Source organism: Primulina huaijiensis, chromosome 16, assembly GCF_012295235.1.
Source record: "Primulina huaijiensis isolate GDHJ02 chromosome 16, ASM1229523v2, whole genome shotgun sequence".
NCBI classification, from domain to species: Eukaryota; Viridiplantae; Streptophyta; class Magnoliopsida; order Lamiales; family Gesneriaceae; genus Primulina; species Primulina huaijiensis.
Window position 1 is genome coordinate 17,864,881 of NC_133321.1, and position 16,675 is coordinate 17,881,555.

The 16,675-nt window shown below is 35.2% G+C and overlaps 4 protein-coding genes across 6 annotated transcripts in view; 3 read left to right on the plus strand and 1 right to left on the minus strand.

Annotated features, from left to right (window-relative positions):
• LOC140961457 (ubiquitin-conjugating enzyme E2 variant 1D-like) overlaps window positions 1-9,340 on the plus strand; it is a 92,494-nt gene extending 83,154 nt beyond the window's left edge. Inside the window, exons 2-5 of one of the 2 annotated variants that reach the window (XM_073419979.1) lie at window positions 6,790-6,882; window positions 8,082-8,221; window positions 8,600-8,725; window positions 9,024-9,340. In XM_073419979.1, the coding sequence (XP_073276080.1) occupies window positions 6,849-6,882; window positions 8,082-8,221; window positions 8,600-8,725; window positions 9,024-9,164 (441 nt within the window). In that variant the 5' untranslated portion in view covers window positions 6,790-6,848 and the 3' untranslated portion in view covers window positions 9,165-9,340. Of the gene's footprint in view, window positions 1-6,717; window positions 6,883-8,081; window positions 8,222-8,599; window positions 8,726-9,023 lie in introns of those variants that run through there. The other variant, XM_073419978.1, reaches the window with a different exon arrangement.
• LOC140961464 (uncharacterized) lies at window positions 1,376-5,525 on the minus strand. Of its 2 annotated transcripts, none has more exons than XM_073419990.1 (2): window positions 3,063-5,448; window positions 1,376-1,757 (listed from the first exon to the last, which is right to left on the minus strand). In XM_073419990.1, exon 1 carries the CDS (start codon window positions 4,954-4,956, stop codon window positions 3,067-3,069), a length of 1,890 nt encoding a protein of 629 aa, XP_073276091.1. In that variant the 5' UTR covers window positions 4,957-5,448; the 3' UTR covers window positions 1,376-1,757; window positions 3,063-3,066. The 2 variants fall into 2 exon arrangements, with proteins under 2 accessions (XP_073276091.1, XP_073276090.1); XM_073419989.1 differs by lacking the exon at window positions 1,376-1,757 and having other exon boundaries at window positions 2,682-4,964; window positions 5,386-5,525.
• A 687-nt stretch (window positions 9,341-10,027) lies between the features above and the next one.
• On the plus strand, window positions 10,028-11,714 carry LOC140961456 (probable CCR4-associated factor 1 homolog 11). The gene has a single exon (XM_073419977.1). The coding sequence runs from the start codon at window positions 10,144-10,146 to the stop codon at window positions 11,068-11,070; it is 927 nt and encodes a 308-aa protein (XP_073276078.1). The 5' UTR covers window positions 10,028-10,143; the 3' UTR covers window positions 11,071-11,714.
• A 3,090-nt stretch (window positions 11,715-14,804) lies between these two features.
• LOC140962044 (transcription repressor OFP15-like) lies at window positions 14,805-15,775 on the plus strand. Its single transcript, XM_073420886.1, has one exon. The coding sequence runs from the start codon at window positions 14,997-14,999 to the stop codon at window positions 15,708-15,710; it is 714 nt and encodes a 237-aa protein (XP_073276987.1). The 5' UTR covers window positions 14,805-14,996; the 3' UTR covers window positions 15,711-15,775.
• The last annotated feature ends 900 nt before the right edge of the window (window positions 15,776-16,675 follow it).

Consider the following 16,675-nt stretch of genomic DNA (forward strand, 5'->3'; position numbering starts at 1 on the left):
GGGTTGATTTAGGGTTAAGTCTCAATCTTAACATAATATCACAGTTCAGGTTTTAACGTTATGTGTTGGACTGTTTATAGTTGGTCACCTGTTCTGTCCATAGTTGAGTCATTTGTAAAATACGTTGCACATGTTTATTTTTGGACGTGACGAGATGTATTAATTGTCCCACATCGGTTGGATAAAAACACTGAGAGTTGCATATATGAAATTGGACCATCTCACTCGAGTTAGTTTTTGAAATTGAGTTAGTAAAAAGTCTCAATCCTAACAAGATATAATAAAGAATAAAGATGGACACAAAATTGTCCGGATCTGAATTTGTAGAATAAGTGAATGTTTGGAAGATAGCTATGAGGTTGATTTTTTTTATCAATATTTTATTAAATGAGTCTACACACAAAATTTGTTTAATATAATTTATCTAACTAATATAATTTACACCTAATCCTATCGTCATAGATTTATCGAAATATTTTCTCACGAAGTTTTGAACTGTTGCGGCAGCTCAGACCAACATTGGAGTTTCAACGTCCTTACAAAAAAAAGGCAAAAAACGTTAGTTTGTACGTATTGGAAGTTGACAACGAAGATGGAATCTCGAATCTGCTCTTTGCCGACAGTTTATCCCTGATTTTATTTTATTTATTATAATCTACCATCAATTTTGTATGGACCTCCAAATATATCATTCTAAAACCAAAGCTTCATTATAATTTTAAAGAATAATGTGAGACTGAAAAGTATCTACGGAAATCTTTCCACATCTTTCTTCAATTGTTTCGAGATATAAAAATAAATCATGAAACTTTAAATAATGAACTTTTAATGCATAACTAACCCTAAATTTATTTATGAATAAAATGAGACATAAGGTTGGATTTGAAAAGTATCAATATGCAAAATATATCAGTCGACAAAATAATATCACTACAGAGTGTTCTAACTTTGATAGAAAATTGCCACAAATGTATTCATAATTTAGTCTTTCTAAATGTAATCTAAGATATTGAAATAATTATTTCCACAATTGGTTCGACTTTTTTCCGTAAACATGAAATTTATGCACAATCAATAGATATTATATTATCATCAAAGATATCAAAGATGTTAAGATTATAGATTTGTGCTCCCACCTCAAAAGCTAGTTAAATAAAGATGATTGTACAAGTTAATACATTCGATGTGAGACATATAACACACACGCCCTCATGTTAAGATTCAACATCTTGAACATGAAATTTACAAAACATTTAGCGAGTATTTCATTAGAGCAGTCCAACACATAAAAAGTGAAACTGAGCTCTGATACCTTTTAAAATTGAAGACTTTAGGCTAACCCCACGTCAAAAACTAGATCAAGGGGATGCTTGTTTAAACTCATATATACAACTCTCAAAAATTTAATTAATCATATGTGAGATATCTAACACACCACTTTACGCCCAAAAATGAACATTTGGAGCGTGAAGTTTACAAGACATTTATCGGATGCATCATAAAGACAGTCAAATACATAATGATGGGTGTGTGATCGATACCATGTTAAGATTATGGACTTTAGTCTAGCTCCACCCCAAAAGTTACCTCGAAGGAGGATGATTGTCCAATTTCATATATACAACTCTCAATAATTTAATACATCCACTGTGATACATCTAATGATATCAGAACACAAACTTACCGTTATATGTTGAACTGCTCTTATGAACAACCCGCTAAATGTCTTGTAAACTCCACGCTCCAAATGTTCATTTCTAGACGTGAAAGGACATCGGATGAATTAATTTATTAGGAATTGTATATATAAATTTTAACAATCTCCTCCTTGAACTAGCTTTTGATGTGGAGTTAGATACGAATCCATGATTTTAAAAAAGTCTATATAATCTTAAAAGAAGACGTGACATAAAAAAGTACAACACTAAACTGAACCGAGCAACTTAGGCCCAAAACGCAGAAAAATTATACTAACATTTGATTCAGTTCAAGAAATAGCATATAAGAGAAGTAGCCATCACCATTAAACCCAAATTTTTTTGGCTTCGGTAAGCATAGTTGATTATAGAATGATTAACGAATAGTCTACTTCAATCTTTTATCACTACCGAATTAAAGAGATATGTGCCAATATTTACTCATCATTGCATTGTAGTTACAATACCTCCACTCCACAGTTCTGAATTTGGCCAGTCACTTTCAACCAGAGAGATCCCTTTGTAGCAATAAGAGATTAAGGTGTTTTAGTTGTTGCTAGCATGAGAGAGGACTCGTGGAATGAACCAATAAAGGGTGGCATGTAGGAAATGTGACATAGCTAAAATATAACTCAAGTTTGTATCAAAGTCCCAATAGTCATAAATCATGCTAGCTGCAGAATTACAACCAATTGTCTCCTTTATTACCAGTTTTGAAGTTCAAATTTTTTTTGGATGACAACAACGGCTGACTATTTGGAAAGAAACGGGCTGTGGGTTGGGCGGTGACAAAGGCGACAACAGAGGACTTGTTCACAGTGGATCCTAAGAGAGGGAAAGCCAACATCACCAAGATTCACTAAACGAGTAATTGGTGTTTACTTCCCAATTTTTGTAAAAAATGAAAATGAGAAATATATTAGCGACAGAAAAAGTGTTTGTTAGAAGCTGTAAGATTAAAAACTGTAAAACATTTGTAAAGCCTGAGAAAACAGGACAACCATGTCCGCCTCCAATATATAATCTTGATGAATGAAGCATCAAGTATAGAAACCTTTTCCTCACTTGCAATTCTTTCCTAACTTCTTCAGAGCTAATCCTACAAATTAGAATACTTTTGGTGAACTTTGCAGAGGGAACATTCCCAAAATGAAAGAAACTGAATAATTAGGCGCTATAGAGATGCTTGATAAATTTTCTTTTAGGAAGATTGAGTAATACTTAAAAGTAGGGAAAACTTGGATAACAAGAGAATGGCATGTATCATGTAAGAGTCAACCAGTTTTTGGGAAAGTCAAACAAAATCAAATATAAATGGTTTCTGCAAATCACTCAAAGATGTGAGGAAAAGAACAAAGCAGGTACCAGATCAATCAACAATACTAAATTCTTTATTCTGAGCAACCCTCTGCGCATGAATCTTAGCTGGATCAAAACCCTTTTTCAGTCTCCTGTAGTATATTATTTCCCAAGGCCACAAGCGCGCAGACCCAAAATAAGTTTCCACGGGCAATTCATTTTCATTTTCCTCTGGATACTGCAGGCCATAATGTTTTAAGACCATGTATATTTCCTGTGAAGAGATTCTAACTGAACCGACAGTATTAGTCCCTGAGGTGATACAAGGGCCTGGTGCCAATACATCTTCCAACATAAGATCCTTAGTTTGAGAACCTTTCACATCCTTCATACGATGCGGCGATGAATTTCCCGCAGAACTGCAGCCATCCTCTGACTTTTGTACTTTAGATTCCAACAGTGAGCCTGAACCTTTGGTGACTTTGGAGGCAGATTCGCAGAGAGCACTATCCCTTTCAAAAAAATCCTTCCTCATTTTTTCCTTCTCTAATTTAGAGGGTCCAGCTTCATGTTCATTTTCCGTTACAGCAGTGATCATTTCAGTATTAAATGAAGCTACACGACTCCTTTCATAACGACATTGTTCAAACAAATCCCTGCTGTGAACAAGACCAGCAGAAACCTTTACAATGGAATCCTTTGTGTTTGTTGGTCTACTATTTTGGGAAGAAGATAAATCTCTAACAAGTCCTACAGCTAATTCTGAAGATGTAGGAGACACTGACCTCGATGCAGACCTTGACTTGAGGGCCTTAGAACCAGAGTGACATGATGTTGAAGGCCTCAAAGAAAAAGACTGGGTATGGTTTCTGGAAGATACTGATTTGTGCTTGGAATTTGATGGAGACCGAGACAAAGACCTTAAAGATCTAGAAAGTGACTGAGATCTGGATGAAGTATGGTCGTGAATTGAAGATGGCAATAGCCCCCTGGTTTTCTTTGAATGATGTTTCTCATCATTTTCATATTCTCTATTATTCCGTTTCTTACTTCTGAATTCAGGAGTTATCCTTCGAAAGGGTGAATCTCCACGTCTCAGCAGTCTCCAATGTCTTCTGTAAGTGGATGGCTCCCGGTTACTTTCCTGTTGCCTCATGGGAACAATTCCACCACGTTGGTGCAGCCTTCCTAGCGATCTTGATCTCAGCAGATTTAATGGACACACATTCATTTTGTGACCCACTTCCCCACACGTATAGCAAGTTTTCTGAGATTTTGACTGACCATTTTGCTCAATTCCCGGTCTCTCTTTAGACTTCCTGGCAGCAGGAGAACCATCCGAGGGAGATGCATGTTCATATTCTTCTTGCTCCTTTTCATCATCGCTTTCACGAGGTTCATACCTATCAAATTCCAAGGCATTTTCAAAACCATTTTCAACCGCAACCGGTTCTCTCCACCTCTCAACTTTCAAATGGTTCTTCCCAACACCTACTTCCAGATTATCATTTGAAAACGCACGATCCTTCTCCCCGACAAGAGTTTTTAAATCATCTGGATGATAGCCATGTGAATCATCGACCGGATCAGCAGAACCGAGATTCCTGCCTTGACCATCTTCCCGCTCATAATCCATTTCTTTATTATTTGAGCCCAATCTTTGATGAACACTTTCATTTACCAAATGTCTTCTGATCGGTGGCTCATATATTTTACCACCTCTAGGAAGTCCCTGCCAACCTCGAGGCTGCCGCTTTGACCAAGATAGAGTTATAGCCTCTCCACATATCCTTTTTCCTCTCAGCGATTTCAGAGCTTTTTCAGCACTTGCAGGGTAATCAAAAACAACAAATCCATATTTGTCCATAACCCGTACAGTACACTTCCCAAACCTCCGGAAAACACGTTCGAGGTCATCTCTATGAATGTGAGGTGATATATTTCCAAGATGCAGCGACATCTATAACACTTCCAAGGATTAAACAGCACATATGCATTTAGGCTTCTCATTTAACACATCAATAAATATCTCGTTAGAACAATATCCTTGCATCTACAGAATTGAAACAAAGAGACAATACAACAAAACACAATATCCCACACATTAAAATGCATATCTGCACACTCGATGCAGCACCAGCAAAAAAAGAATCACATGAAGCTTTCACGCCATTTTTCAAGTTGGCGTCGCCAAAACTCAACACCAAAAGCTTCGAACACGATTTTCGCACTCAAAGTAGAACTAATTATAATATGTAACCCAAAAAGTAAAAAAAAAAAAAGCAGGTTCAATAAACTCAAAGCGATGCGAGCAAATACCATGAACACAAATTCAATCTAGCATAAATTCCTCCAATAAAACGAAGAGTCGCTACAAAATGTTAATTACCCAGGTGATGATTGCCGATCCTTTCTGCTGTTTGTTAAAGCCGCGATTGGTTTCATATGGTGGCTTTTGAGATTTATCGGACGTGTTCCGGTTTCTTATACGTTATTACAGAGTAGCCCCTTGTCTTTCTGAACGATTTTCAATCGACTCCCCATACTTCTTGAGATCTTGTCTAATTTAAATCTTTTTATAGATGATGATTCCATATATCGATTTTTATACTTAATCAAAACAAGTGAAAAAAACACGTTTGTTTTGCTTAATTTTTAAATAAGTGTTTGAAATAGTTTTTTATTTATTTTAAAGATGATAAAAAACAGTTGAAACAAAAATAAGGAGTATATGAAAATAAAAGTTCAAAATTAAAACAAACTAAATTTTGAGTTTTGGGAAAAAATCGTTTTTAAACTTAATTTTTAGTAAAATGGCAACAATATTTTTCATACACATAACATTTATCTGTTTCAGTTATCTAAATTTGAATACATGCATCATCATCAATATGGATACAAATGAATTAAACCGTCCGTGAGCTATTCGAAACTCGATTCGATAAAAGTTCGTTTGAATTCGTTTAACGAGGCTCGTTAAGATAAACGAATTAAGTTTAAACTTTACAATATTCGGTTTATTAGCTCGTGATCGTATTCGTCGGTATGCTCATGAGCCAGTTCTTAGATGAAACATAATAGTTTGATACTTAAATTTATAGTTTTTACACTTTACTTATTAGAAATATAAAAATTATATTGAATTTATTTATTATAATAGATTTATAAATTTTAATAAGAATATTNAAATGATAAAATTTGTACAAATGTCCAAAATATGTAAAAAAAAAAATTAATAATGAAATTTAAATTATAAAAATACAAAAAAAAGTTGAAATAAAATATGTTTTGAATTTTATAAAGTACATTCAAAACTATTACAAACTCATACACAAATTTTTTTTTAACATCTAATATGTTTTAGATAAATTATGATAAAATATATAATATAGTATATGTTTTATGAGACGGTCTCACAAACATGTTAACTCAATATATATCTCCAATGAAAAATAATATTTTTTATGCGTCAAATTAAATTAAAGATTTTATCATATAATAGATTTGAAACAAAGTTATATGAGTTTCTATGTACTAAAGATCTCTGTCACAAGTAGTCACAAGTCACAAGTAGTCCTATTTTTTATTTTCTTTTGTTTTTTAGTAAATTCCAATTCTTTATTTTTGACTATTCTTTATTTGCCATTCTCAAATTTTTTTTTTGTTTTTTTTTTTTTAATAAATTCCAATTATTTATTTTTGACTATTCTTTATTCGCCACTCATGACTCAACCCTTTTTAGGCCGTCTACCACACAGTGTTCTGCTTCGTCAGATTTTCCCGACACTGTCTTAAAATCTCTCTTAGATCACTTTCGATCTTTTCTTAGAAATCGAATTCTGCACGGACACCATGACCCTTGGTTCAGGAGGATCCAGTATCGTAGGTAATTACCCTTTCCTATCCGGAAGAATAATTATTTTGATACTTTTATTAGTTTTTCCGTTCAATTTTTCGTTTTCTTTATGTTTTTTGTTGATCATTTTAAATTTTATGGAAAATCAAACTAATGGGTCGATGGATTTTGTTGGGTTTTGTGTTTGATTGTTCGAACTATTTCAAGGCTTGAACTCGGAATTTGGTAGAAAAGTTCTGCCTGTTGTGCTGATGAAAAATGAGCTAGAAAATATAAGTTACATAATCATATAATGTTCTTGGCCTTGTAAGCTAAAAAACTTTAATCTCCTGACCAGTGCACGAAATTTACCAGCTTGTTTATCTCATTTCCGTTTGTTCCCCTCGGGGAGTTATCCCCCTCACCCCCCCCCCCCCCCCCCCCCCCCTCTCTCTCTCTCTCTCTCTCTCTCTCTCTCTCTCTCTCACTCTCTTATTTGGCCTTTTCTTTGATTCTCTGAGAGGTGAAAAGAACAAGCACATGCATTTCGTGTATTGTGTTCTGTTGTTTATTTGTCGCGTATCAATCTGTCAGGATGGATTTGGATTGAGATGATATTGAGGAATTTATATAAGGAAAATTTCAAATTCACCCGTTATTAATTTAGTTAAATGTAATAATGATTATTGAGATGAATTTGAAATATATCCATGGTGCGTTTCATTTCAAATATTTCCATCCTAATGCAACCTCAGTGTATTTGGGGGTAAGACATTGACATTTATACAAAAGTCACCTGAAAGTTGGAGAGATTTCTTGGAGGTTGGAGGTGACATCCTTTGCTTGCTGTTGTGATGTTGTCTCTCTCTCTTTTTCGAATGTTCTTGGCCTTGTGAGTCGAAAAGATTTAAGCTCCTCAACCATGCACAGAATTTACCGGCTTGTTTTTCTCTTTGCTCTCCTCTAGGAATTATTTTGCCCCTCAAATCTGTATTAGGTGATACGTAGTATGTTTTTTTCCTGTCGTTCCCTGATATTGTTGCAACCCACTGTCCATAGGCAATTTTAAAATGCGAGTCTTGATTTTGTCGATTCTAATCTCCTTTGACCTCTAAAGCGTATATGAATCATGAACTATAAAAACTCTCTTTCTTCGGAGTCTGTTTTCTTCTAAATATTAAGTTATAATCTGAGTTGTGGATTACCAAACCAAAATATTTAGCATCTCAAGACTCGCTAGTATTTTGCAGTCCCCCGAAATTTCAGATTGTTGGAGGAACTTGAACGTGGAGAGAAGGGAATTGGAGATGGCACTGTAAGCTACGGAATGGATGATGGAGATGACATTTACATGCGATCCTGGACTGGTACCATAATAGGCCCTCACAATGTGAGTACTTCTCTTGCTTATGTTGTTTCATTTTGATGTGAAGTGGTACGTGTGAAGTAATTTCCTGCGTTTTCTTTTGTCGTTCATTTATTTGTACTTTTCTTTTGATTTGAAGATTTAAGATAATGGTCATGGAATTCTTATTCAGGAACTGAAAATTTCAATGCACACAAGCCGAGTGCATGCTTTTTTCCATCTTTCAAGATCAGGCATTTTCGTTTTATTTTTTAGGTACTAATTGTGCAAATGATTTGTGAATCTTGGCAGAACAACAAGATTGTTAATATATGTAGTCCCATTAAATTTTGACATGATCTTGATCGAACTTTCGCCAGAAGGAAGTAAATTACACTAATTTCTGATTTTTCCTCCTGTCAGTCTGTACATGAAGGACGCATTTACCAATTGAAGCTGTTCTGTGACAAAGACTACCCGGAGAAGCCTCCTAGTGTTCGTTTCCATTCCCAGATCAATATGACATGCGTAAACCATGAAAATGGAGTGGTATGAACCCAATCATCTCATGTATAATTCATCAATGATCGAAAAATCTGTATAGTTAGTTGGACATGGGGCGGACATATGATTCTGTAGGGGGAGGGCAATGGATGGTTTGGGCTGGCGAAACTTCGATTTTCAGAAAATATACGCATAGAGTTTGAAAAAATAAATCTTAGTTGAGGACTTGAGGGGGACATCATTCCTCCTCACTTCCACTGGTCCGTCCGTCCATAGTTTGTGAGTCCCTTGTTCTGTCAAATCATATACAATGGAACGATTAAGTTTGATTTTTGATGTGAAGGTGGAACCGAAGAAGTTTGGACTTTTAGCAAATTGGCAACGAGAGTACACAATGGAAGACATATTAACACAGTTGAAGAAGGAGATGGCTGTTCCACACAACCGTAAGCTAGTCCAGCCTCCCGAAGGAACCTATTTTTAGCGTAAAGATAATGAATACAGATTTTTATTGTTGTGCTAAGTAATTTGGCATTGTCATGTTAAGGGGATGACCCAAAAGGCTTTTCCCAGTCGACTCTCTTGTATTCATTATGTCCCCTGTGTGTACTCCATTTGTGGACTTGTTGGGTTGTTTGGTTTATGGAGTTTCTTTCTATATCAATCATTCTACATATCTTGTAACTGTCTAACCCTTTTGTTGGTCAGTTCTTACTCTCTTTCCACGATCCCTTTCCACCCCCTTGGTGCTGTGGCCATGTGTGATGTGCCACCCTAGTAGAACGAATGTTCGAACATTGCATCAATGGCTGCTATTGAAACACTGCTGCAGTTCTACGGAGATGTAATTATTCGTTTAGTAGCGACATCAACAGTGGCATAAACCTTTTCTATATTGGGAGAGAGGCCCGAGTTGTAATCCAGACGACAATGTAAAAAACCTTTTTTTCTCATTTTATTAATTTAACTTTTTTTTGTATTGAGAGAGGTATGAGTATGAATCCAGATGAAAATGAAAAAGTTCCTAGCAACGACAAGAATTTAAAATCTTTTTCACAATCTAGGCCAATTTTTTATTAAAAAAACACACTAAATACCATCTTTAATTGGCTGTTTTTAAATTTAAATTAAATTGGGTTTATCATTATTGTATTTATAATTATTACCAATTAAACACACAATATTTTTTCTAAAAAAAGTAGAGCACGATATTGGTAACAAAGTTGCAATTTAGCCCTTGCTCTTTTGAGAATTGCTCTTTTGACAAATTGTGGAGGGCAATTATGTCATTCAATATATAAGGCTAGAGGATAGTAGTTTCTCCCGAAACCCCAATTAATCGGTGCCCTTATCTGCCCACGTCTTCATAACTCACTGTTATACATACCCCGTCCGTAACCCTAGTTTTACCCTTAAATTCTCCCATCGCTATCAAGAGATCGACTCCCATCTGGATCCCCACAATGTCGTACTTCGCCTCCGGCCCACCAGCGCCGCCACAGCGATCCTTTCCTTCGCCGACTCTCAATGTCCCTCAACAGCCAGGTTCTTTGGAGATCGTTTTCAAAAACTGTAAAAAGCCTATCTTGATTCGATCAGTCTGGTCTAGTAACTTGGAGTCCGAATTTTGCATCATTCGTGGCATCATTGACTGCTTCCCTGTCGTTTCAATGGACACTGAGTTTCCCGGCGTCGTGTTCCAGCACCGCCCCCGTTATCCAAATTCCATCGATCACTACCACACTCTGAAGTCGAATGTTGACGCGCTCAAGCTTATTCAGGTCGGGATCACGCTTTCAGATTCCTCTGGCAACTTCCCTGACCTTGGAAGTCCACATCATTGCTTCGTCTGGGAGTTTAATTTTCGCGATTTTGATATCGCTCATGATGACCACGCGCCGACCTCCATCGATCTCCTACGTCACCAAGGAATAGACTTCGTGCGCAATCGGCAGCTAGGTGTGTGTACGTATCGCTTTGCCCAGCTTATGATGACTTCTGGACTGATTTGCAATGAAAATGTTACTTACATAACCTTTCACAGTGGCTACGATTTCGGCTACCTCATCAAGGTTTTAACGGGGAAGAACCTGCCGGGGACCCTTGCTGAATTTCTGAATTTTCTGATGGTCTTTTTCGGGAACAATGTTTATGATGTGAAACACTTGATGAAATTCTGCCAGGGACTTCATGGGGGTTTGGATAGGGTGGCACAGTCGCTTGGGGTGGAGCGTGCTGCAGGGAATTGCCACCAGGCTGGTTCAGATAGCCTGCTTACGTGGCAGGCGTTTGAGAAGATCAGAAGTGTCTACTTTAGTAATCTTGTAAATGGTGAATTTCCTGTAAAGTATGCTGGTGTTCTCTATGGGTTAGAGATTCTTGGCCCTTGATTAGATTCAATTGTTTAGATGTTCTGAAGCTCTTATAAAAAACCACTATTTGGTTATTATGTACAGCCTTTCATCTGAAAACCAAAACTCCAGTTCATATTTTTTTCCCTGCTTTGCTATTTATTTATGCTTTCTGTTAATATGCATTGCATGTTATGTTAATGTTATAATTTTTTTAATATTTGTTTTTAGTCATGGTTTAATGATGATGATGGTTTGCTAAAAATTGACTAGTGGCAGGAACTATATCTGAAATCAAATTGTCTTTGAACTTTATAATATTTTGAAATTATTTTCTTTAAGAATAAACTGTTAATTGATCTGGAACATTGTTACATGGATGTGGTTTTATAAATATGGCAAATGCCTAACAATTTTGAGGAGTTAATATTTGATTTTTGAACGCCTACAACACTGGTTTGTTTTTTTAGTTTTCTACACACACATATACATATAACAATGGAAATAGGAGCATGCTCTGGCATTTTTTTTCTTTTTTCTTTCCATCGGAAAAGGTCTCTTTCTCATGACTTCCCCTATCTTCATTTTTCTAACAAAAAGTTTGTTCCTACAGAACTGAAGTGTTAAGAACTGCTTTACCATAAGACGTTGACGCTACAGTTTACGAGCCCATGTACCATAAAGATGTCAAATATAAAATCCAGATATCGGTTTCTTTCACTCAGCGTCAGATAATTGATCCCTAACAGCTTAAGTCGGAGGAGAAAACTAATTGGCTTATCGTACAAAGACCTTATCACGGATTTTATTTGATTTGTGTAGATTAATGACTTCATTTTAATCTTCATCCAATTCCAAATCTATACAATCGGATATTTAGGAAGATTCATCGTTCTCTGCACTGTCCCTTCCTACCGTTAGGGGATCGAGGCCTCTTCCCTTCATTTCCATGTTCAATTTTCCTGGTACTGGTTTGCTACATCTTTCATAGGCTCTTAATGAATTTTACTTGGTAACTGGAGACAAAATTCAAATCCTGGGTAAATACTTGCTGCAAAGTATTTTTTGCAGAAGAAGGAAAGTGGCAATATTAGCTCACAACATAATGCAAAAGGCTTTCCCATAAAGCTATTGGTCTGCTTCTCATTGCATAAAACAGAAAAAAGTTTGAAGTTTTGCAGGAATTTTTATCGATAAAGAAATTTGTGGTCATGTGGAATATGTAAATCTTGGAGTTAGATTGCAGATTGTTTTAGATTACTGCTTCAGATTTTTTTCAGTGAAGAAATTTGTGGTTATGTGGAATATGTGAATCTTGGATTCCAGATTGCAGATTCTTTAGATTACTGCTTGGATTATGAGGCAAGAGTTGCAGTTTCAGATTGTCACCTGATTTAACAATTTTCTAGTGTGGCTGATTTTTGCATAAAATCTCATTTATCACACTGATTTGCTCATATAAGCTGAAAAAAATCAAGAAAGTAATTTAGTATGAAACTAACTAAAAAACATTTTAATAAATTTTTTTTATTCATTTATGGAAAATCTTATTTTTCAATCCATGATTAATGACTGGGATTTTGTCAGGCAGAGTATGTAGCTGGTAAGTTACATGACCTCTAACTTCTTTTTAGTTCGTTTTGTTGGATTTAATGTGTTAATATTTTTGGCTAAGATATTTTTTTGTTGTAGTCCGTGGCTGCAAGGCAGGTTTTTGAGGCTTACTAACCTTGATTTTTTACCTCGTCTCTAAGATATGTATGTGATCTTTTATTTCATGTTTATTATTTTATAAGATAATGACTTTGTCTGGATAATTTTGTCATTCTTGATGGATAACCACGTTGTGTTGGTTCTTTAATAGTTCTAAATTTACATTGAATCTGATTCTGATTTCATGGGTCTTGAGTCTTGTCTTCTTTAACCTTGTTGTAATCTGTGCAACGCATGGCAGATCTTATTTTGTGATTCTCAGTTGAGCATGAACCTATATAATCAGCTCAAATTTCAGGAGATCATGATGTCATCATTTATTTCATTTTGCAGGAAAGTGTGTATGTGCTGCACATTCGAGCTTCTGTCTTGGTAAATTTAATTAATTCAGTAAACTATCTTTTGTTTTTTTTATCGTGTTATTTCATTTTGCAGGAGAAGTGTGTGTGCTGCACATTCGAGCTTCTTTATTGGTAATGTGGCATGATTCTTGGGTTGCATGTTGATAATTTTTCTTTGATCATATCACATTTACTATATTATCATTGGCAATACATATAGTCGTCTAGTTTTTTCTTTTCTTTTCCTTTTTCTTGAAAGGTAATCATCTAGTCTTTTGAGTGGCAGGATTTAGGATATATCCATATGGCATATGTTATGATTTTTTGTTCCTTGACTAGATTGGACGGATATTGCTTATGGTTCTTCCTTCAAGTTGTAGAAATGAGATAAAAATGTTCTACTAGTTTTGTTCTAGTGTGCGACTAAATTTTTGACATTATTGTATCACATGCCTGTTCCTTTCATGCATTAAACGATTTGGGCAACTTTTGTCTCTATCAAATGAACACCCATGTCCTTATTTCAGCTCAAGATAAGGACCAACATCAGAAATGTCCAAGGTAACATGGTTACATGGTCCCTTATTTTTAAGGTATAACGAAGACAACAATCTATGTTATTAACCAAATTGCATATGCCTTGCATGATCCATGTCTCAGTCCAAAAGGGGTAGAAATCAAGCCACTCAATTTTGGTCATTCCAGTCTATCGTGCCACAATTAACTAGGTATGCCTTGGTATCATTTGGATATTGAATCGTTATGAATGGGAGCGGACAACTGGTATCTCTGGCTCACCACGACTTTTATTGGGTCGACTTATTTCACGAAAGCTTTTGATTATCGAATGGACGTACCTTAATTCAATGTCAAATTATTCTCACTATTTATATAAAAAGGTGAACATGGACAAGAGGTTGGTCTTTAATCAGGTTCAGTGTTCGAATTCTACTCGGTCATCAATCCAACATATTTACGCATAAGGCGACATAATATTATTTAAAAGATTACCGATATGATTATATTAAACTTTTAAAGATTACTGATATGACTATATTATAATCCTTTCAACATGCTATTATATGAGATCATCTGACATCGAAGTCTCAAATTTTGAATTAGATTTGAGATTCGATATGTAATTGTAATTATAACAAAATTTTTCTTACAGTCCACAAAAATCCTGATAGTCCACAAAAATCCTGATAGCGAGACGTAAAATTTGAAATGATTACGTACAGAATCTAAATTACAGCATGAAAATTTTTATGTCAGAATAGATGCTAAAATGTTCTTGGTTCTTTTGTCTTACAGCTTATGACAGACGGAAAACACCCCGCATAAAGATTTATCATGGATCATAGCAGAAAAAGGAGAGGGACTGGTCTTTACATCGAGTACTTGAGGACGAATTATTAGTATATTATTTTGAAGGTGAACTATATATATTTACTATTATATAATATATATAATACATATTATACTCCTTCATATTGGAGCAATATCTTAGCAAATCTCAGCTGATCTCAAGGTATTTTTTATTCATCGGTAAGATGATAAATTAATATATATGAACAACATAATAATTTATAATTCTACTTTTTTGTAGAACTTGAGTAAAGTATTAATGTATAATCAACTAATATATGGTAACGAACGATTGGTAAGTACATCAGTCATGTATATTATGCATAATGTTTGCGCTCAGTTCAAGTATGTATATTCATATTGCATTGGTTGCTATGCATCGATCGGCTGTTGGCGGTAGACTGAAAAGGGTGAATATCTATTTTTGTCCGGTTTGGTATAAAACCCTCCAGGCCCCTATGTATCACCAACCTAAATGTACTGTATCATATTTTCCAGGTCCCATTTGTCGACGCTTAATTTCTAACCAGGAAAGCAAATCAAATGAGAAAGAAAGTGAAACAACCATTTCTGCCTAAACCCAGAGAACACACCACCACATCTGCTGCCGCCTCTCCTTGGCTGTGGCCAGCCTGTGTCAACCATCCCAAAACCTTATCTTTCCGCTCCACCACCAATAATGGGATCATGAACTCAGCCTATCTGGTTGATACAAACAAAACCCCCGAATTCGTTGATACCCCAGTTGATTCATTTTTCAGCCTCACCAACTCGTTTGAACGCATGAATTATGATCCCAAAGAAACCAGCTTCTCTTTTTCATCAGAAATGTTCGATAACTTAGAGATTAGTGAGGGTTTGAAGTCGAAGAGGCTGTTCTTCAAGCCTGGAGAAACAAGCTCTATCCTAGAAGAGGCAAAACCAAATGGCTTCCAACTCGGAGAAAGCGTAAGAATTATGGCTATGGATTCCAGGGACCCGTTCTTGGATTTCAGGGCTTCGATGGAGGAAATGATTGAAGCCCACGGGTTAAAAGATTGGGATTGTTTTGAGGATTTACTCACTTGCTACTTAAGAGTCAATCTCAAGAGTAATCATGGATATATAATTGGCGCCTTTGTGGATTTGCTGCTGCATCTTCCTGTTTCTGCTAACGATCATTCTTCAAATTCCGCCATCGTCGAACATTGCTCACCTTCTTCAAATACTACACAGTGTTCTTTAGCATCTCCTCTGTCATTTTCTTCTTCTAGTTAAATGTTCAGAAAGAGGCGCCTTCTTCTTTTCTTCTAAAGCTTAATCGATATATCGAGTTTTTGATTTGGCAATCCTTTTTAAGTCCCAGTTACAACATTAGAGAATGTTATTTTCAATTCTGTTATATATATTTTCGAAAAGCGTAATTTTATTTGTAATTTTCTTAATTTATGTTGTTCGTATTTCTTATTATCTCATGCATGCAACCGAACGTAGTTCGAAGATGGGGATAATATCGGAAAATAAATCTTTAAGGTATAAATTCATGAAATCGTATCTTTTCAAGCCTCAGAATATGGCAAAAATTTCATCAAAGGGATTTATTTACATATTGTTTATTTCCCTATGTTTAATTTAATTGACGTCTATTTCTATATATTTGTATAATTAATTGAGTAATATAATTCCATTACGGGTCAAGATTTGGTTTAACATTGATGTCCAATAATCCGGATACTTAGATTTCGGCTCAAATTATTGGATTTACATCGAAAAGTGAAAACTAACAATTTGTCGTTAATATTAGTATTTGCTAATGCTTGTCATTTTCGATGCTTTCCAATACAATTTTTTCATGAACTTTATTCCTGCATCACACGAACTTAATTTAATATCGGTCCACAATTTTTTAATTAGGCCCGACAAAAATAATAATTACGATTCTATACAAGATAAAAATATATAATTAAAATTTTTTAAAGATGATGGTGATTGGAATTAATTATATGATGCATCGTATTCCGAAGGATTAGAGTTTGGCATCATATAATAATAATAATAATAATCACACTAATTTGTCCAAAATTTTGATTGGGCTATCAATTTTGAATTGAGTAATTCTGCAAAGTAATGTGAGTGAGTTAATCAGATTAGTTATCTGCAGAAGTAAGCTAAAATCATATATTGAACACTAAAAAATAGATTAGTAAGAAAAAACTGATATGTTATAAAGGAAGCCAACTGAA